The sequence below is a fragment of the Mustelus asterias genome, chromosome 26 (assembly GCF_964213995.1).
Source record: "Mustelus asterias chromosome 26, sMusAst1.hap1.1, whole genome shotgun sequence".
Classification (NCBI taxonomy): Eukaryota; Metazoa; Chordata; class Chondrichthyes; order Carcharhiniformes; family Triakidae; genus Mustelus; species Mustelus asterias.
The window spans coordinates 34659086-34680413 of NC_135826.1; the positions used below are offsets into that span (position 1 = coordinate 34659086).

Sequence of the window (21328 nt, forward strand, 5' to 3'; positions counted from 1 at the left end):
CCAAAGTGTCTCTCCTTGTGATTCAAACTCCCACAGTTGTTTTACTCATTTGTGGGAGATGGGCGTCGCTGGCTGGCCAGCATTTATTGCCCATCCCTAGTTGCCCAAGAGCAGTTGAGAGTCAACCACGTTGCTGCGGACTTGGGGAGAGAGAGGCAGACAGATTTATGGAGGGAATTCCAGGGCTTGAGGCCTAGCAAGCTCAAGGCAAAGCTGCGAATAGTGGAGCAAGGAAATCATGGATTGGTTGAAGCACAGAAGGAATTTGTATCTGTGCTGGCCCTCTGAAGGAGCAACTCACATACTTCCACCAACCCCCTCCCCCCTCACCCCCCCCCCCCCCCCCCCCGCCTTTTACCAGCATACCTGCATTTTGTTCCTTTTCAGATGATTGAAATGACCCTGCCTCCATCTCACTCTCAGGCAATGAATTTCAGATCCTAACCACTCGCTGTATCGAATAGTTTTTCCTCAGTTCACCATTGCTTCTTTTGCCAATGACCTTACATCTGGTTCTCAATCCAATAGTTTCTCCCTATCTGCCCAGAATCCTGATGAATTTGAATGTCTCAAACAAATTTCCTCTCAACCTTCTCCAAGAGGAAGAGTTCCAACTTCTCCCATCTTTCTGTGTATTGAAGTTCCTCTTTCATGGAACCCATTCTCCTGAACACTTGCTGCATCCTCTTTAATGCCTTCACATCCTTCCTAAAGTCTGTTGCCCAGAACTGGACGCAGTATTCCCATTTGAGATCGAACCAGTGTTGAAATAGGTTTAACACAACATCCCTACTTTTGTATCTCTATCCCTATTAATAAAGGCCAGGACAAGGTTAGCATAACATCCGTAGTTGGGGAAAATGCTGGAATCTATCATTAAGGAAGAAATAGCAGGACACCTGGAAAAGAATGGTTCAATCAAGCTGACGCAGCATGGATTCATGAAGGGAAAGTCATGTTTGACTAATATACTGGAATTTTTTGAGGATATAACGAGTGCGGTTGACAGAGGGGAACCGGTGAATGTGGTGTATTTAGATTTCCAGAAGGCATTCGATAAGGTGCCTCACAAAAGGTTGCTGCATGAGATAAAGGTACATGGAGTTGGGGGTAAAGTGTTAGCGTGGATTGAGGATTGGCTATCTAACAGAAAGCAGAGAGTGGGAATAAATGGGTGCTTTTCCGGTTGGCAATCAGTGACTAGTGGCGTGCCGCAGGGATCGGTGATGGGGCCTCAACTATTTACCATATACATAGACGATCTGGAGGAGGGGACCGAGTGTAGGGTAACAAAGTTTGCGGATGACACAAAGATGAGTGCGAAAGCAAATTGCGTGGAGGACACAGAGAGTCTGCAGAGAGATTGGGATAGGCTAAGTGAGTGGGCAAGGATCTGGCAGATGGAGTATAACGTTGGTAAGTGTGAGGTTATCCACTTTGGAAGGAATAATAGTAAAATGGACTATTATTTAAATGGTGAAAAATTACAACATGCTACTGTGCAGAGGGACCTGGGGGTCCTTGTGCATGAATCACAAAAACTCAGTTTGCAGGTGCAGCAGGTAATCAAGAAGGCAAATGGAATGTTGGCCTTTATCGCGAGAGGGATGGAGTATAAAAACAGGGAGATCATGCTGCATCTGTACAGGGTACTGATGAGGCTGCACCTAGAGCACTGTGTACAATTTTGGTCCCCTTATTTAAGAAAGGATATATTAGCTTTGGAGGGGGTACAGAGAAGGTTCACCAGGTTGATTCTGGAGATGAGGGGGTTAGCTTATGAGGAGAGATTGAGTAGACTGGGCCTGTACTCATTGGAGTTTAGAAGGTTGAGGGGAGATCTTATAGAGACATATAAGATAATGAAGGGGCTAGACAGGGTAGAAGCAGCGAGGTTATTTCTACTTACAATGGAAACAAGAACTAGGGGACATAGCCTCAAAATACGGGAGAGTCAATTTAGAACAGAGTTGAGGAGGAACTTCTTCTCCCAGAGGATAGTGAATCTTTGGAATTCTCTGCCCAATGAAGCAGTAGATGCTACCTCGTTAAATGTGTTTAGGTCACAGATAGATAGATTTTTAACCATTAAGGGAATTAAGAGTTATGGGGAGCTGAAGTGGAACTGAACCCACTATCAGATCAGCCATGATATTATTGAATGGTGGAGCAGGCTTGAGGGGCTAGATGGCCTACTCCTGCTTCTATTTCTTATGTTCTTATGACACCATATGCTTTATTAACCATTCATAGAATCATAGAATCCTACAGTGCAGAAAGAGGCACCAACCACAATCCCACCCAGGCCCTATCCACATATCCCTACATATTTACCCACTGACCCCTCTAACCTATGCATCCTGGGACACTAAGGGGCAATTTAGAATGGCCAATCAACCTCGCCCGCACATCTTTGGACTCCACCTTTTTTGTTAATTTATTCTTACATGGGATGTTGGCATCACTAGCAAGGCCAGGATTTGTTGCCCATCCCCTATTGCCCTTGAAGAGGGTGATTTGCTCGGCCATTTATTAGAGTCAATCACATTGCTGACAGTCTGGAGTCACATGTAGGATAAACCAGGTAGAAACATAGAAACCCTGCAGTGGAGAAGGAGGCCATTTAGCCCATCGATTCTGCACCAACAACAAGGCCCAATCCCCACAACTTCACACATTTACTCCACTAATCTCCCTAACCTACACATCCAGGGACACAAAGGGGCAATTTAGCTTGACCTATCAACCCAACCCGCACATTTTTGGACTGTGGGAGGAAACCCAAGCAGACAGTGCCCCAAGCCAGGAATCGAACCCAGGTCGCTGGAGCTGTGAGGCAGCAATACCACTGTAAGGATGACAGATTTCCTACCCTAAAGGACATTAGTGAACCAGACAAGCGACAATGGTTTCATGGTCATCAGCAGATCCTTAAATTCAGATATATTTTATTGAATTCAAATTTCACCATGTGCCGTGGCAGGAATCGAAGCCTGGTCCCCAGAACATTAGCTGAATTTCTGGGTTAATAGTCTAGCAGATAATACCACTAAACCACCTCCCAGAACTACCAAAGCACCTGGTAATACCTGGTGTCTTTAGCATATTTGGTTGACTCGTCACTTTGTCAAGAGGTGTGTGTGTGATCAGATAGAAAGGCTATGCTCGGGAACACTATCCAATTGCAACAGTTGTCCATTGTGAAATGCATAAAATGTAAGAAGTTGTTGTTGGAACCACATCTCTCAGAAATTGGCACGGCAATTTAAACTTGAAAAGCATCTCCCTTCCCCCCTCCAAAATAAAATCAATAGGGGTGTGTTTCTGCCCTTGTAAATAACGTCTTGTGCTTTATATATAGGACAATATATCCTCTTATCTGTTAGCCTGTCATTAGTATGTGTTGCCATTATTTTTCCGCAGTCTATAGATCTTTTGAAAGTGTCCCTTCATTAAAGACTCGGCGGTTTGAACAGAATTACCGTATGAACTGCCAATCATAGGTTAATGGATAATTGCATACATCAAAAAGGAGGAAGTAGGATTCAAACTACACACTGCAGCTCGCTGCAAAATAACCAGTCCGTTAGCAGGACACGCCGCTTCCAGAAATGATGAAATTACTGTTTGAAAATAAAATGCTTATTTAAACAGACCTAAAAGAAAATACCTGGATTGTGGAACATTTCCGATTTAGGAGATTACAATACGGTCACCAAAAGGGGAAATTAATCAACTCCAACTGCATAATGGTGAGTATTTGCTGCATTCTTTGCACTCTTCCGTTCCTGTTTAGGTTGTCTGTAGTAAAAGAAAACACAAAGCCCCGTTTTCTGGAGTTGCCTTGGAACTGTCACTTGCCTGCAATATGACCAGATTCCAGCCTTGAAACTGATGGCGATTTTGTGTTCAGACGGGGCAGGTTGATTTCCGCGAGTGTGGAGTTAAGTTTCCTGTCGCCCAATAGGACTCTGAGACTTCAAAGAAGATTGTACTTTTGACAATTGCCATTTGAAACTGTGAATTGCAGTGAATGTCCCAGTCTCTGTTCTGAACAGTGCTGGATAACAGATGCTGTTCCCCAGTTGACTTGTTAACTTATTGAAATTCAGCTTTGTGTTCGTGCTCGCGGTTTGAGCTGGTTATGTGTGTGTAAAGTGTCATTTGGTCTACAAAATAGTTGACCTCTTTCTCCTGCAGCATATAGAATACTTTCAGCTTGTAATTGGTCACATTACTCCAAGTGAATGTTCACTTTTTTTTCCTCTCAAACCCAAATCAGGAACAGGGCATTGGGAGAAAAATGGGAACTTAGACACACATTTAAGTGTTTGAGATCATGTTTCTGTTCTGAAGGTTGTCATAGAAGAACCCCATTTCTGTAAGCATTGTTAGTACCTTTGTAATCTTGGGGGATAGCTGTACTATGGTGGCACAATGGCTAGTGCTGCTGCCTCACAGCTCCAGGAACCCAGGTTTGATTCCCGACCTGGGTCACTGTGTGGAGTTTGCATGTTCTTCCCGTGTCTGTGTGGGTTTCCTCCGGGTGCTCTGGTTTCTCTCCCACAGCCCGAAAGATGTGCTGGTTAGGTGCATTGGCCATGCTAAATTCTCCCTCAATGTACTCGAATAGGATCCGGAATGTGGCGACTAGGGGGTTTTCACGGTAACTTCCTTGCAGTGTTAATGTAAGCCTACTTGTGACACTAATAAATAAACTTTAAACTACTGTCAAGTTTCTTGCAATGGAAGAACTCTGTTTCAGTTCTGGTCTGTGTAATTTAAAAATATATTTTTAACCTTTTGAGTCAATGGTGCAATAAGGGGCAAGAACTACAGCTCCCTTGATTTGATTTGATTTATTATTGTCACATGTATTGGGATACAGTGAAAAACATTATTTCGTGCATGCTATACAGACAAAGCATACCGTACATAGAGAAGGAAAGGAGAGCGTGCAGAATGTAGTGTTACAGTCATAGCAGAATGACAGACCAGCCTTTTACACTCCTGACATTCCTCTGTCTGCTGTTTTAGTGGTTACTTCATTGCGCACAGTCACCAACAGTAATTCTGAGTTTCATGGTTTGATAATTTACGATCAGAAAGTGGATGTCACGTACTATGACTGCAGACAATACGAGATAAAGTTCAGCTGCAGCATTTCCTAGAAGTTGGTTCAAAGGTTTTGTTGTAGACTCACCTTTGTTCCACTCGAGACTACAAAAGTGCACACTGAAAAGTAACAGAAGTGTTCACTGAAAATAGTTGCATAACTCAATCCAGGTCATCCCATTTCTGCCTCTGAGCTACTATGCAGTTTTGTTTTACCAGGAATGGAACACACTGCTAAGTAGGATTATTATCGATGCGTGTTAGAGATGGTTTCTTTTCACAAATTAACTTGATAATTTGGAGAGTTACATTCCAAGTTAAAAGCAAAGGACCCTTAAATAAGAAGATTGTAATTCTGTAGCACCTTTCCCATCCTCGGTGGGGGGAATGTCCCAACATGCATCACGTTGAAGTGAATGCAGCAACCAATTTGCTCACAGTAAGGTGCAACAAGCAGCAATGAGCAATTCATCCATCCGGGTGGGTTTGATTGATAGTGTTGGCCAGAATATTGGCATCAGGGCATTAGAAGGGTAAATAGGGGGATTAGCAGGGTAAATAGTGGGATTACGGGGATAGGACCTGGGTGGGATTGTTGTTGGTGCAGGCCTGATGGGCTGAATGGCCTCTTCCTGCACTGTAGAGATTCAATGATTCTAACAGTGTATGGGAGTCTTTATGTTCAACTGAACAAGTGAACAGGGCCTTTGTTTAAACTCTCATCCTGTGAGAGAGCAGCATGCCCCAGTACTGAAATCTCAGCCTAGATTATTGCTGGGATATTCCAATGTCCACAACAGCAAAATCACCAATCCAATGCTGTAATTTCCTGGGAACTTCAAACTCCCCAGTGGGCCGATTGGCTCCTCGTGGGGCACTCTGTGCAAGTGTCTGACTCGGAGTTCAGGCTTAGAGACTTGGCCACATAGAGTAATGAGCTGGATACTTGCCCAGGAACTGTTACAGTTTAATCCCAGAGATTAACCAGCGTAACTGAACTGAGCATCTCAACTGACCCCATCACCAACTCAGTGACATAACCTGATCTGTCTAGCTCCTCCTTAAATTTACTCAAAGTCCCGACATGCACCACACTCTGGGGTAGTGAATTCCACCCTTTGGGAGCAGTAATTATAAGGGGGTTTGGGATGGGGAGTGGGTCAGTTCTCTTCATTTGTCCTCTACCTCACAGGTCATCAAAGTTTCAGTGGGGGAACATGTGGCAAATAGTGACCACAATTCTGTAAACTTTAGGATAGTAATGGAAAAAGATGAGTGTTGTCCTATGGGTAAGGTGCTGAATTGGGGGAAGGCTAACTCCAGCCAGATTAGGCAGGATTTGGTGGCTGTTGATTGGGAGAAGCTGTTCGAGGGTAAATCCCCATCTGGCATGTGGGAGTCTTTTAAGGAGTAGTTGATAGGACTGCAGGACAGGCATGTGCCTGTAAAGAGGACGGATAGGAAAGGTAGCATTTGAGAGCCGTGGATAACCAGTGAAATTGTGGGTCTAATCAAAAAGAAAAAAGAGGCATACATGAGGTCCAGGCAGCTAAAAACAGATGGAGCACTGGAAAAATACAGGGAAAATAACTCAAACAGGGACTTAGAAGGGCAAAAAGGGTCACGAAATGTCCTTGGCAGACAGGATTATGGAGAGTCCTAAGGCATTTTATACATACGTTAGGAACAAGAGGGTTGTTAGGGAAAGAATCGGACCTCTCAGGGACAAAGGAGGGGAATTATGCTAAGAACCAAAGGAAGTAGGTGAGATTCTAAATGAATACTTTGCATCAGTATTCACAAAGGAGAGGGACATGTTGACTGGGAGTGTCTCAGAGAGATGTGTTGACCCGTTAGAAAAAATCTCAATTACAAGGGAGGAAGTGTTAGGTTTTTAGGAAACATTAAGACAGACAAATCCCCAGGGCCGGATGGCATCTATCCTCGCCTCCTCAGGGAGGCAAGAGATGAAATTGCTGGGCCTCTAACAGAAATCTTTGTCTCTTCACTGGACACAGGTGAGGTCCCAGAGGATTGGAGGATAGCAAATGTGGTCCCGTTATTTAAGAAGGGTAGCAAGGATAACCCGGGTAACTATAGGCCGGTGAGCTTGACGTCCGTGGTAGGGAAATTGTTGGAGAAGATTCTTAGAGATAGGATATATGCGCATTTAGAACTGAATAATCTCATTAGCGATAGACAGCATGGTTTTGTATGAGGGAGGTCGTGCCTCACAAATTTGGTTGAGTTTTTTGAGGAGGTGACAAAAACGATTGACGAGGGAAGGGCCATGGATGTCGTCCATATGGATTTTAGTAAAGCGTTTGACAAGGTCCCTCATGGCAGGCTGGTGCAAAAGGTTAAATCTCACGGGATAAAAGGTGAGCTAGCTAGATGGGTGGAGAACTGGCTTAGCCATAGAAGTCATAATGTGGAGATGCCGGCGTTGGACTGGGGTGAACACAGTAAGAAGTCTCACAACACCAGATTAAAGTCCAACAGGTTTATTTGGTAGCAAATACCATAAGCAAATGGTAAGCTTATGGTATTTGTGACCAAATAAACCTGTTGGACTTTAACCAGGTGTTGTGAGACTTCTTACTCAGCCATAGAAGACAGGGTAACAGTGGAGGGGCCTTTTTCCAGTTGGAGGTCTGTGACTAGTGGTGTTCCGCAGGGCTCTGTACTGGGACCTCTGCTGTTTGTGATATATATAAATGATTTGGAGGGAGATGTAGCTGGTGTGATCAGTAAGTTTGCGGACGACACAAAGATTGCTGGAGTTGCGGATAGTGATGAACATTGTCAGAGAATACAGCAGATATAGATAGGCTGGAACATTGGGCGGAGAAATGGCAGATGGAATTTAATCCAGATAAATGCGAAGTGATGCATTTCAGTAGATCTAATGTAAGGGGGAGCTATACAATAAATGGCAGAACCATCAGGAGTATAGACACACAGAGGGACTGGGTGTACAAGTCCACAGATCCTTAAAGGTGGCAGCACAGGTAGAGAGGGTGGTGAAGAAGGCATATGGCATGCTTGCCTTTGTTGGACGGGGCATAGAATATAAAAGTTGGCATATGATGTTGCGGCTGTATAGAACGTTGGTTAGGCCACATTTGGAATACTGCATCCAGTTCTGGTCGCTGACACTACCAGAAGGACGTGGAGGCTTTGGAGAGAGTACAGAAAAGGTTTACCAGGATGTTACCTGGTATGGAGGGTCTCAGCTATGAGGAGAGATTGGGTAAACTGCGGATGTTCTCCCTGGAAAGACGGAGGATGAGGGGCGACCTAATAGAGGTGTATAAAATTATGAAGGGCATAGATAGGGTGAACAGTGGGAAGCTTTTTCCTAGATCGGAGGTGACGAACACAAGGGGTCACGGGTTCAAGGTGAGGGGGGCAAGGTTCAACACAGATGTCAGAGGGACGTATTTTACACAGAGGGTGGTGGGGGCCTGGAATGCACTCCCAAGCAAGGTGATTGAGGCGGACACGCTGGGATCGTTTAAGACTTATCTAGATAGCCACATGAACAGACTGAGAATAGAGGGATACAAACGAATGGTCTAGTTGGGCACATGAGCAGCGCAGGCTTGGAGGGCCGAAGGGCCTGTTCCTGTGCTGTATTGTTCTTTGTTCTTTGTCTTCCTTTGGAGAGCTGGAGCTGCCCCAATCCGCTGCAGCTGGAATCAGAAGTTGCGGCCAAAAATGCGCAATATAGTCAGGATGCAGAGCTCTGCACGGGAGCAGCAATGAGCCCAGCACTGCTGCTTATTGCAAGGCCATCACACTCAAGTCCTGCACTGGAGATGAACTCTCAACCTATTGACTCAGAGTGTTTTACCACTGAACCCAGCTGGCCCAGTAAAGTTGCTGTGACGTCTTTACAGCTGCTTTTATTTTTGTGCTGGTGAATCACCCATGGTTATCAAAGTCAGGATAAAGTAAGTTTCCTGCTGAGTGTATTAAAAAATCATGTAAGCATAAGTAAGAAGGGTCGTCTGCTTCAGAAACTCCATCTCCTGGTAGCGGTGTGCAACTTTAGTTATGACAATGAGCAGAATATTCCCAACATGGATGTGGGAAGTCTGGGATAATAGTGGAGAGCAGGTCATGCTGGTTTCTCAGCGCATTCCCACAGCCAGAGAGGTTTCCTTTAGGCAGGCAGGGACCTGGATCAACTGTGTCCGCACCACAGAGGGAGGCGGCCAATTTATATAGTTAAATCCCCAATTCGGAGTGGTTTTGTGAGTCGCCATCATTTTGTCAGTGGTGGAGAGGTTCCCTGCGGCGCTTGGAGATCACCAGCTCAGCAGAGCTGCCCTCCCTGCAGTGGGGGCCATCGAAACCAGAGGCTCCATCCAGAGAAGCAGGCAGCATACAAATCAATGGCCGCTAGCGCTGCCAATTACTGTTGGAGACTTTCTGCCTCCTGTCTCTCAGTGCGCAACCTTTTGGCCCTTCTTGAACCCCCTATCTCTGGCTGATGATAGTAAATGAAGGAGCCCTCGTGTCACCTTCATATTTCAGCCGCACCTACCTCTGAAGAGGAGACAGTTGACATTTCAGTGCCTGATCTGAAACCTTCTGTTTCAGGAACCGACCTGCCATCGTTAACTGGACGGTGAGCATGGAGCTGGCCAGTAAGGAGGCCATCTCAGGAAAAATAGCTCCACTGGTCTAACTCCCAGTGAGTGCAGGCTCTGAATTTTTAGGCCCTGTCATCAGGGTCATAAGGCCCCACAGGAAAATCCTACCCTGCCTGTCACAGAATGACAACACCAAATAAGACATTTACAGCATACAAAGCAACATTAATATATTGTCAAATTGAAATCTCTGTAACCTCCCAGGACAAATTATTGTCTCAAGGAACAGATTCCAAAATGCACTGAATAGAATGCCAAAAATCAGAGTCCAGAGTTCTGATTTTCACACCCAAATATACCGAGTGTTAGGATGGAAAACCCATGAAAAATAAGCAGGGTATATATGCACCTAGCCACCACTGTGGTGGAAATTCTCCACTTTACATCTGGAGGTGGCATTCCACCTGCTCCTGCAACTCATGGGTACCTGCTGCTGCCCTTCATTGGGTGACTCCCTTACAAAATCTCAGTGCACCAGCTGAGGGAGCCCATGTTAGCAACATCCATAGCTCCACACATAATCAAGATTACACTGAGCTGCACAACCAGTGTTCAATAAGTCAGGCGGTGTTACTTCAATACGAGCCAGCCAAAGTCTTCTGCATCATTGTGGTTTTCTGCATCTGGCATAATATTGTGAAAGAAGAAGGAATCTATATAAAGGGGCAATATCATGATGCTAAAGATCATATAGAATCATTGAATCCTTATAGTGCAGAAAATTGCCATTTGGCCCATTAAGCCTGCACCCACTCTCCAACAGAACATCTAACCCCCGCCCTATCCCCGTAACCCCATACATTTATCCCACTAATTTCCCTAACTTGCGCATCTTTGCATACTAAGGGGCAATTTAGCCAATCCACCTAACCTGCACATCTTTGGACTGTCAGAGGAAGCCGGAGAATCCGGAGGAAACCCACGCAAACATGGGGAGAATGTACTAACTCCACACAGGCAGTCACCCAAGGCCAGAATCAAACCCAGGTCTCTGGCACTGTGAGGCAGCAATGCTAAGCACTGTGCCACCAAGCCGCCCAAGTTAGTTGAGGTAAATGAACAGACAGCAGAACAGATTGACCAATAATGACTGACAGTGATTGCTAGGGCAATTTGTGAGGTCCCCGTTACAAGGACAAACACACATTCTCACAGCAACATCATTGCCATGCTGGTCAATACAAGAAGCAAACGATACAGCTTTTGCTGATTCTGCTGTTGCAAGAAGAACTTGCACCTCCTCTGCTGTCTTTTCACCAATCCCCTGAAAAATGTGACAGTCACACCCAACAACTGTATCATCCTTGTCCGTCTGCCTAGAGCCTATTGCCATGACGATCCTCTTTCCCAACAGCAAAAGTTGTGGTCAGTTACGTTGTCTCATGTTTTTTGGAGAAGGCACTGTGTCAAGAACCCTACAGCTGGTTGGCAGTGGTATCTCCACAAGACGCAACTAGCATCGAGAATGCTCCTCATCTTGATGAGCCTGCCTCTCCAGAGAAGCTTCTGTCAGTCATAGAAATCATAGAAACCCTACAGTGCAGAAGGAGGCCATTCAGCCCATCGAGTCTGCACCGACCACAATCCCACCCAGGCCCTACCCCCATATCCCTACATATTTACCCACTAATCCCTCTAACCTACGCATCTCAGGACACTAAGGGCAATTTTAGCATGGCCAATCAACCTAATCCGCACATCTTTGGACTTCTGCAAGTCTGCAACATCTGCAAGTCTGTCCAAGGACTGCTGGAACTCTGCAATGCCACAGTGTCCAATGAGCCGTGTTTGAGCAGACTCATTGCAGCAGTAACATGGCTGAAGTTGCTCTCAATGACTCTTCCAATCAGCCAAGCTGAGCAAATCAACATTTTCTAAATGTTACAAAACCAATGCGCAGAGTGGGAAGTGCAAGTCCTTAACCAATCTTCTTGCTTGCTCCAAAAAACAGTTCAAATTCAAATTGAATCCAATTCATGGTCCCCACTAGAGAGACATATAAGCCGGAATTTTACCCAGAGGAATCAGAATGGGCGAGGGGTGGACCATGGGAAGGGCTGTTGACCTAGGGCGGATTTTACGGTTTCAGGATGAGCGAGGCCATAAAATCCCTCCCACAAGATCCAAGCTGACAAGAACAGGCATTACACCTGACCTCAGGCTTGATCCTACACTTTATCTTAGCCAATTAACTTATTTAAGGATGAAGTCACATTCTAGCCCAAGGGCTTTAGGCTGACAGTTTGAGAATTCACGTGAGGTGCTTTGGGACTGCTCCTCAGAGAAGCTGATTATTTTTTCTTTGGACCTACCTGCAAAGACAGGAAGAAGCAACTATTAGGGAAAGAAGGTCCTGATATTTTGCATAGAAGCCTGCTGGGCTAGCAATGCTGGCATCAGCAGTCAAGGGCATTCAGCATCTGATCTTCGGGTAAGCGTTCTCCAAGGCGCCCTCACGACACACGACAACGCAGAATCGCTGAGCAGAAACTGATAGCCAAGTTCCGCACACATGAGGACGGCCTCAACTGGGATCTTGGGTTCATGTCACAATATCTGAAACTCCCACGACTTGCCTGGGCTTGCAAAATCTCACTAACTGTCCCAGCTGGCGACAATTCACACCTCTTTAACCTGTGCTTAACCCTCTCTCCACTCACATTGTCTGTACCTTTAAGACTTGATTACCTGTAAAGACTCGCATCCCAACCATTATCTTGTAAATTGAGTTTGTGTCCATATATGCCCTGTTTGTGAACACAACTCCTCACTCACCTGGAGAAGGAGCGACACTCCGAAAGCTTGTGCTACCAAATAAACCTGTTGGACTTTAACCTGGTGTTGTGAGACTTCTTACTGTACTTACCCCAGTCCAACACCGGCGTCTCCACATCGTCAACTTGTGTGTCAGTACTTCTGGGCTTACCCAGGGGGACCCAGGTTCCCCTGCGCACCCTTCTCCAGCCCCCTGCAGAACATCCTGCCTCTGTATCTGCAAGGCCTTCAAAACAGCGCCAGCTCGTATATTGCCACAAGCTTGCTCCTGCTGAGGTCCATTCTCTTCCATTGTGAACAGATCTTTCCTGCAAAAGAATAAGCAGCAAAAGTACTATACCATCTGCATAATGGTAAGCACTATCAGGATTGCAAGGCTTGATTTCAACAGCGTCTCTAATGGGAAGGATGCCAGCAGACTATTGTTTTGCTGCATGTGCTGAAGGAAGTTGGGTGGGAAAAAGGATTTGGCGGAAGGGACACATATTCAAAGCGGATATTGTGCTGCAACTTGTTTCTGTTACTTGCTGCAGATCAGAAATAAGGGCAGTCCATGCAGCTGTCTGCTTTACTCCTACTGATGACTTCACTGAATTTCGTCAGCACTAGAGCCACAGCCCAAACATCCTGCTGCTGGCATTCATTGACTCAGCCACCCATAGCAATGCTTTCCTTGTAGCTGCCTTTGACGCCTTACATCGATGGCATGGTCATGCTCTGCCAAATTTCCTACATCAACTGTTCTGTGCTGTGTTGTACTCCTCAGAGCAGGGTACCAGGCAAGTACTCAAGCTACATCCTTGGGGTTCCATTGAGCAGAAACTCAACTGGATTCGCCACATAAACACAGTGGCTACAACAGCAGGTCAGAGGCTAGGAATAATGCAGCAAGGCACTCACCTCCTGACTCCCCAAAGCCTGTCCACCATCTACAAGGCCCAAGTCAGGAGTGGCCCACTTGTCTGAAGCTTGACACCATCCAGGACAAAGCAGCCCGCTCAATTGGCACCACATCCACAAACATCCACTCCCTCCGCCACCGACTCTCAGTAGCTGCAGTGTGTCCTGTCCACAAGATGCATTGCAGAAATACACTAAAGATCCTTAGACAGCACCTTCCAAACCCACGGCCACTTCCATCTAGAAGGACAAAGGCAGCAGATACGTGGGAACACCACCGGCAAGTTCCCCTCCAAGCCACTCACCATCCTGACTTGGAAATGTATCGACGTTCCTTCGCAGTTGTTGGGTCAAAATCCTGGAATTCCCTCCCTAATGGCATGGTGGGCCAACCCATAGCACATGGACTACAGCGTTTCAAGAAGGCAGCTCACCTTCTCAAGGGCAACTAGGGATCGGCAATAAATGCTGGCCAGCCAGCGACACCCATGTCCCACGAATGAATAAAAAAAAACTCGCTGCCACTTCAAGGTTTCTCCAAGGAACAAGAAAAGGACTGCTTGTTATAATGGTCGGAAATAAATGCAAATATTGACAGAAGCAGGAACAAAGGTTCTGAGCACAAGTATGGATTCGCAACAGATTTCTCAAGAAATAAACCACTTAAGAAGCAAATGCAGCCAGTCCAAAAGTAGCCAATTAAATTACTACTCCTTAAAGCAGTTGGAGAGCTTTAAAACAAAGATTGAAAATGCTGGAAAAACTCAGTAGGTCTGGCAGCATCTATGGAGAGACAAAGAGAGTTAACCTTTTGAGTTCAATATGACTCTTCTTCGAAACTGCCACTGAGCTTTTCCAAAACTTTTTGTTTTTATTTCAGAGAGCTCTGAGGACTGGAGAAGCACAAGAATTTCCTCAGATGGTTGAATATGCATCCATTGGCAGTCCATCGCAAATCTTAATGGTTATTTGAACATGAAATAGATCAATACCAATGCCTCATGAAATGTCATAATACATACTGGCCTTCATAGCGAGAGGATTTGAGTATACGAATAGGGATGTTTTACTGCAATTGTACAGGGTGTTGGTGAGGTCACACCTGGAGTATTGTGTGCAGTTTTGGTGTCCTTATCTGAGGAAGGATGTTCTTGCTATAGGTTTACCAGGCTGATTCCTGAGATGGCAGGTCTGTCACATGAGGAGAGACTAAGTCAGTTAGGATTATATTCATTGGAGTTTAGAAGAGTGAGAGGGGATCTCATAGAAACTTATAAAATTCTAACAGGATTAGACAGGGTAGATTTAGAAAGAATGTTTCCGATGGTAGGGGAGTCCAGAACTAGGGATCATAGTTTGAGGATGAGGGGTAAACCTTTTAGCACTGAAGTGAGGAGAAATTTCTTCACCCAGAGAATGGCGAATGTGTGGAATTTACTACCACAGAAAGTAGTTGAGGCCAAAGAGTGTGATTTCAAGAAAATATCAGATGTAGTTCTTGGGGCTGAAGGGGTTAGGGATATGGGGGGAAAGGCAGAATCAGGATATTGAATTTGGTGATCAGCCATGATCAAAGTGAATGACGGCGTAGCCATGAAGCGCCGAGTGGCCTACTCCTGCTTCTATTTCTATGTTTCTGTACACAAAAGATACAAAAATGAGAATTGTATCAAAACCATTTGATCGCTGAGATCACACAAGATGGTAGGAATTTTCTGTTCTCAGGTGTTGAGATATGCATTGTGCCTACCTACTAATCAGTGCCTGCTGTCGACCTGTACCAGAATAAAGTGTTTTCCATTATATGCTGACAATGGGTGAGGTACCACATAGATAATGACATTAAAAATCTTCCCTTACATATGAACACACAGCCCCAATATAGAGTTCAATCTAAGTAGCTGATCGTGTAAATCCAGCTCTGTCTTCAGGGCACATTTGAGGGTGATTTGCCAGGAGAGACTTTGCAGCAGGGTCAATTTCTGATCCACAGACGTCCTGTCAGTATAAGGGTGGAAGCTTTTGGAAATGCACACCAGGCTTGTCAACATCTGTAAAGAGGAACAATCCATTCTGATCTTCTGGGACTGTCGTGCCCTGCAAGTTATTTCTAGTATTTTCTATTTCTGTCCCAGATTTGTGGTTGTTCTTTTTATTATTTATCATTATAACAATGCTGTACAAGGGCTTGTAATTCACAAACCAACTCCTTTCATTAGTTCAACGTTGGAAGTCTTTTTTTGGAATGTTCATTACTGTGTGGGACCATATAAGATTAATGGACTGCGCAAGGAGTTGTGTTGATCAAAGGCATGTGCGTAGCTAAGTTATCTTATTGAACTCAAAAGAAAATTGGATTTGGATCCTGCTCTGCCAATTGAAGGGCCCAAGATGGAACATTTGCAGAATTGACTTGAAAACGGTTGCTCTTCTAGCCACACTGCAGCAAGTTGAGGCATCAGAGTTAATATTCATATTCAGCTCAGAGTACAGGCTGCAAATTGTAAATTGCTACTCTTCACCCTGAGGTTCAGTAGCATAAATGCAGGGAAGCCTTAATTTCAAAGAATTTAAAGCACCAGTCACATCAATTGGCATATTTAATCATGATTGTATTATTCAGTCAATGTCATTTGGTGAGTCTCAATTCAGTTGCAACCACAAGAATCAGCAATAATTTTAGTGCTTCTAGTTCTAAGCAGAGGGTGGAAAAGTATCAAAAATTTTTGCAAAGGAAATTCTGTTCTAAAGATGGAACAGACAACAAATCTGAGTTTAGCACAGAATCGTCATGGAACCTGCAAAATGCCCACAGCTTTCGAAGCCAGATTCGTGGCCCCATGGGTGGCTCAGTTGTACAGGAAAAAGAGAGGAGCAGTAGTTAAAGGGGATTCATTAGCTAGAGGAACAGACAGGCATTTCTGTTGTTGTGGATGTGACTCCAGGATGATATGTTGACTCCCTGGTGCCAGGGTCAAGGAGGTCATGGAGCGGCTGAAGGACATTCTTCTGGGAGAGGGTGAACAGTCCATGGTCATGGTCCACATCGGTACCAATGACTTAGGTAGGAAGGGCAGCACAGTGGCACAGTGGTTAGCACTGCTGCCTCACAACGCCAGGGACCTGGGTTCAATTCCAGCCTCGGGTGACCGTCTGTGTGGAGTTTGCACGTTCTCCCCGTGTCTGTGTGGATTTCCTCCGGGTGCTCCTGTTTCCTCCCACAGTCCAAAGATGCATGAGTTAGGTTGATTGGCCATGTTAAACTGATGTTTAGTATCAGTGGGATTAGCAGGGTAAATGTGTGGAGTTACAGGGATAGGGCCGGGGTGGAATTGTTGTCGATGCAGGCTCAATGGGCCGAATGGCCTCCTTCTGCACTTTTAGGATTCTCTGAAAGGGGGGGGGGGGTGAGGTCCTGAAAGCAGATTTCAGGGAGTTGAAAGTAAGCTTGAAAACAGAGGCTCTAAAGTATTAACCTTTGAATTATTTCCAGTTCCACAAGTTCGTGAGCATAAAACAATAGGAGAATTGAGCAATTGAATATGTGGCTAAAGAACTCGTGTAGGAGGCATTGGGATCGATCCTGGGCCAGGAACATACATAATGGAAGGATGGGCTGCATCTTAGAGACTAATAGAGAATGCTGTTGGGGAGGGTTTAAACTAGATTGGCAGGCGGATGGGAACCTAAGAGGGAGCTCAACTTCAAGGAAAGCAACTCTGGTAATAGAAATCATAGAAATCATAGAAACCCTACAGTACAGAAAGAGGCCATTCGGCCCATCGAGTCTGCACCGACCACAATCCCACCCAGGCCCTACCCCCATATCCCTACATATTTTACCCACTAATCCCCCTAACCTACGCATCTCAGGACACTAAGGGGCAATTTTAGCATAGCCAATCAACCTAACCCGCACATCTTTGGACTGTGGGAGGAAACCGGAGCACCCGGAGGAAACCCACGCAGACACGAGGAGAATGTGCAAACTCCACACAGACAGTGACCCAAGCCGGGAATCGAACCCAGGTCCCTGGAGCTGTGAAGCAGCAGTGCTAACCACTGTAGTAGAAAGGTAGAAAGCAAAAATATAATACAGACAAAGTGTAGGCAAGGATGGAACAAGATCTGAAGAGAGAATTGTGTTTAATAAAAGCAGAAGTGAAGGCATTCTATCTGAATGCACTTTTGCAAAAAGGTTGATTATTTAAATATACAATTTGAGGTAAATGGAAATGATTTAATTGTTATTATAGAGACCTGGCTACAGCATGGGCAAAATTGGGAGATGAATTTCCAAGCATATTCGGCATTTAAGACGGATAGGTAAAAAGGAAAAGGAGGCGGGATAGCATTCTTAATAAGGAACAAGATCAGTACATAATTGAGAAAGGATCTTAGATTGAAAGATCAAGGTGTAGAATCAGTTTGGATGGAGCTAAGAAGCAGCGAGGGACAGCAAACAACAGTGGGAATTGTTTATACATTGTGTAATGTTGGGCACAAATCAGGAAATTAGAGATGCATGTAACATGGGTCATACAGTGATAACAGGCAGCTTCGATTTACTCATAGGCTGGGGTTAACAAAATCAGCACGGATGCAATGAAGGAGAAAATCCTGTAGTGTGTACGAGATGAATTTCTGGAGCAGTACGTGGAGCAACCAATTTGGGATTAGCTATTTTGGATTTAGTATTGTGTGATGAGAGAGGGCTAATAATACTAAAGGAGCCTTTGGGAAATAGTGACCATAATATGATGAAGTTTCACATTAAGTTTGAACGCAATGTAGTTAATTCTGAAACGAGGCTCTTAAATCTGAAGAAAGGAAATTATGAATTATGAGGGCAAATAGGCTATGGTGGATTGGGAAAATACATGAAAAGATTTGACGGTAGACAGACAATGGCTAGTATTTAAAGAAACTTACACGGTCTACAACAGATATATATTCCTCTAAGGCACAAACACCCAATAGGAAAGATGAATCAACTGTGGGTAGCAAAAGAAGTTAAAGTTTGCATAAGATCAAAGGAAGTGGCTTATAAGTATGCTGGAAAAAATGGTAAACCTGAGGATTGGGAGCAATTTAGAACCCGGCAAAGGATGACAAAGAAACTGATTAAGAAAGGGAAAAGAGAATATGAATACAAACTAGCGAGGAACATAAAGACGGACTGTAAAAGCTTCTTTGGGTACCTGGAATGGAAAAGATTAGCTTGGACAAATGTGGGTCCATTACAGGTGGGGACAGCAGAGCTTATAGTGGAGAACAGGTAACTGATAGAGAATCTAAACAATTACTTTGCAATTATCCTCACAGAAGAAGAGATAGAATATCTACCAGAAATACTAAGCAACCGAGGGACTTGGTGAGACTGAGGAACTAAAATAAATTAGTATGAGTAAAGAGGTAGTATTTGAAAAGTTAACTAACTGGATAAAAGGCTGATAAATCCCCGGGACCAGATGTGCTTCATCCCAGAGAGCTGAAGGAGGTGGCTGGAATGATAATGGATGCATTAGTGGCTATCTTTCAAAATTCTGTAGATTCTGGAAAGGTTCCTGCCTATTCAGAAGTAGCAAGTGTCACCCCACTACTTACAGGGGGAGGAAGAGGGGCAATGGAGAACTACCACCTGTTAGTTTGATGTCAATAGTAGGAAAAGTATTAGAATCTATTATAAAGGATGTGATAACCAGACATTTAGAAAAGAATGGTTAAATTGGGCAGGGTCAACGTGGATTTATTAAAGGGAAATCATGTTTGAAAAATTTGTTGGAGTTTTTTTGAGGATATTGAAGATTTTTGCATTGATGAAGGAGAACCAGTGGATGTAGTGTATTTGAATTTTCAGAAGGCTTTTGATAAGATCCCACACAGGAGATTAGTAAATACAATTAAAGGGATGGGATTAGGGGAAATATACCAGTATGGATTTAAAATTGGTTAGCAAACAGAAAACAGGGAGTAGGAATAAATGGACCATTCTCAGGATGGCAGACTGTTACTAGTGGGTTACCGCAAGGATCAGTGCTAGGTCCACAACTGTTCATTATCTATGGAAATGATTTGGATATGGGGACCAATTGTAATATTTCCAAATTTGCCAATGACACCAAACTGGGTGGGAAAGTAAGTTATGAGGAGGATGCAAGGAAGCTTCGAGAGACTTGGACAAGTTAAATGAGTGGGCCTAACATGGTAGGTGAAATATAACGTGAATAAGTGTTAAGTTATTCACTTTGGTAAAAAAAAACAGCAAGGCAGAATATTCCTTAAATGATGAAATGTTGCAAAGTGCTCGTGTCCAAAGGAACCTGGATGCCCTTGCTCTTGAGTCACTGAAAGCTAGCATGCAGATGCAGCAAGCAACTAGGAAAGGAAATGCTATGTTGGCCTTCATCACTAGGAGATTTGAGTACAGGAGTAAACATGTCTTGCTACAGTTGTAGAGTCTTGGTGAGAATAACCTGGAGTATTGTGTACAGTTTGGTCTTCTTATCTAAGGAGGGATATACTTATCATAGTGGGAGTGCAACTGAGGTTCACCAGCTTAACCCTTGGCTGGGATTGTTTTATGAGGAGAGATTGAGGAGATTGAGTCTGTATTCCCTAGCCCAGAGTTTTTGAAGAATGAGAAATGATTTCATTGAAACTTATAAAATTCTTACTGGGCATGGCAGGGTATATGGAGATGAGCTGTTTCTCCTGGCTGGTAAGTCTAAAACCAGGGACATAGTCTCAGGATAAGAGGTCAGCCATTTAAGGCTGAGGTAAGGATAAATTCTTTCACTCAGAAGAAGGATGGCGAATCTTGGGAATTCTCTACCCAGAGGCTGTGGAAGCTCAATCATGGAGCATGCTTAAGACAGAAATGGATACATTTCTGGAGACTAATTACATCAAGGGATATAGCACTGCTGCTTCACAGCTCCAGGGTCCCGGGTTCGATTCCTGGCTCGGGTCACTGTCTGTGTGGAGTTTGCACATTCTCCTCGTGTCTGCGTGGGTTTCCTCCGGGTGCTCCGGTTTCCTCCCACAGTCCAAAGATGTGCGGGTTAGGTTGATTGGCCAGGTTAAAAAAATTGCCCCTTAGAGTCCTGGGATGCGTAGGTTAGAGGGATTAGTGGGTAAAATATGTGGGGGTAGGGCCTGGGTGGGATTGTGGTCGGTGCAGACTCGATGGGCCGAATGGCCTCCTTCTGCACTGTAGGGTTTCTATGATTTCTATGAGGGATAGAATGGGAAAGAGGCATTGAGGGAGATGATCAGCCATGATCTAACTGAATGGTGGAGCAGGCCCAATGGGCTGAATGGCCTACTCCTGTTCCTACATTCTTTAAAAAATATTTTTGTTTAATGAAGAGGACCAGGAAGAAGAGGACGGTGAAGTCAAATAGATATGGCTTCATTTGGGATCATCTGTCAAGGGCACCTCTGCAATAATGGCTGATGACCTTGGATATAATGTGGTTCATGTCGCCACCAAGACCGTTAATGGGCAGAGCTGGGAAGCTGAAAGCGCATTCTGGTGCCCACGAGTACAGTGCCCCAGTGTTATACAGCGACAGACCCATCCCCACCAGTACTGTACCCCAGTGTTACATAGCGACAGACCCGTCCCCACCAGTACTGTACCCCAGTATTACACAGCGACAGATCCGCCCCCTCGTAAAACTAGGAAAGTATCCCATTGATTGCCATTCTATACTCTTGCATCATTATGGTTTGCTGAATGCTGCATATCCCCTACAAAGGGTAGCTGCCCAGGGGATGAAAAGGAAGATGAGAAGGTAAGTGGACAGTTTGGTCACTGGTTGAGGAAGAGGATGTATATACAGGTGGACCTCTGAGTTACTGCACAGAAAGGC

General features: G+C 44.7%; 1 protein-coding gene across 2 annotated transcripts in view; it reads left to right on the top strand.

The window, feature by feature from the left end:
- Positions 1-3569: 3569 nt before the first annotated feature.
- The window catches only part of myo1f (myosin IF), a 178599-nt gene continuing 160840 nt past the window's right edge, over positions 3570-21328 (top strand). The window contains exon 1 of one of the 2 annotated variants that reach the window (XM_078198412.1): positions 3570-3752. In XM_078198412.1, coding sequence (XP_078054538.1) covers positions 3750-3752 — 3 coding nt within the window. In that variant the 5' untranslated portion in view covers positions 3570-3749. The remainder of the gene's footprint in view (positions 3753-21328) is intronic. The other variant, XM_078198411.1, reaches the window with a different exon arrangement.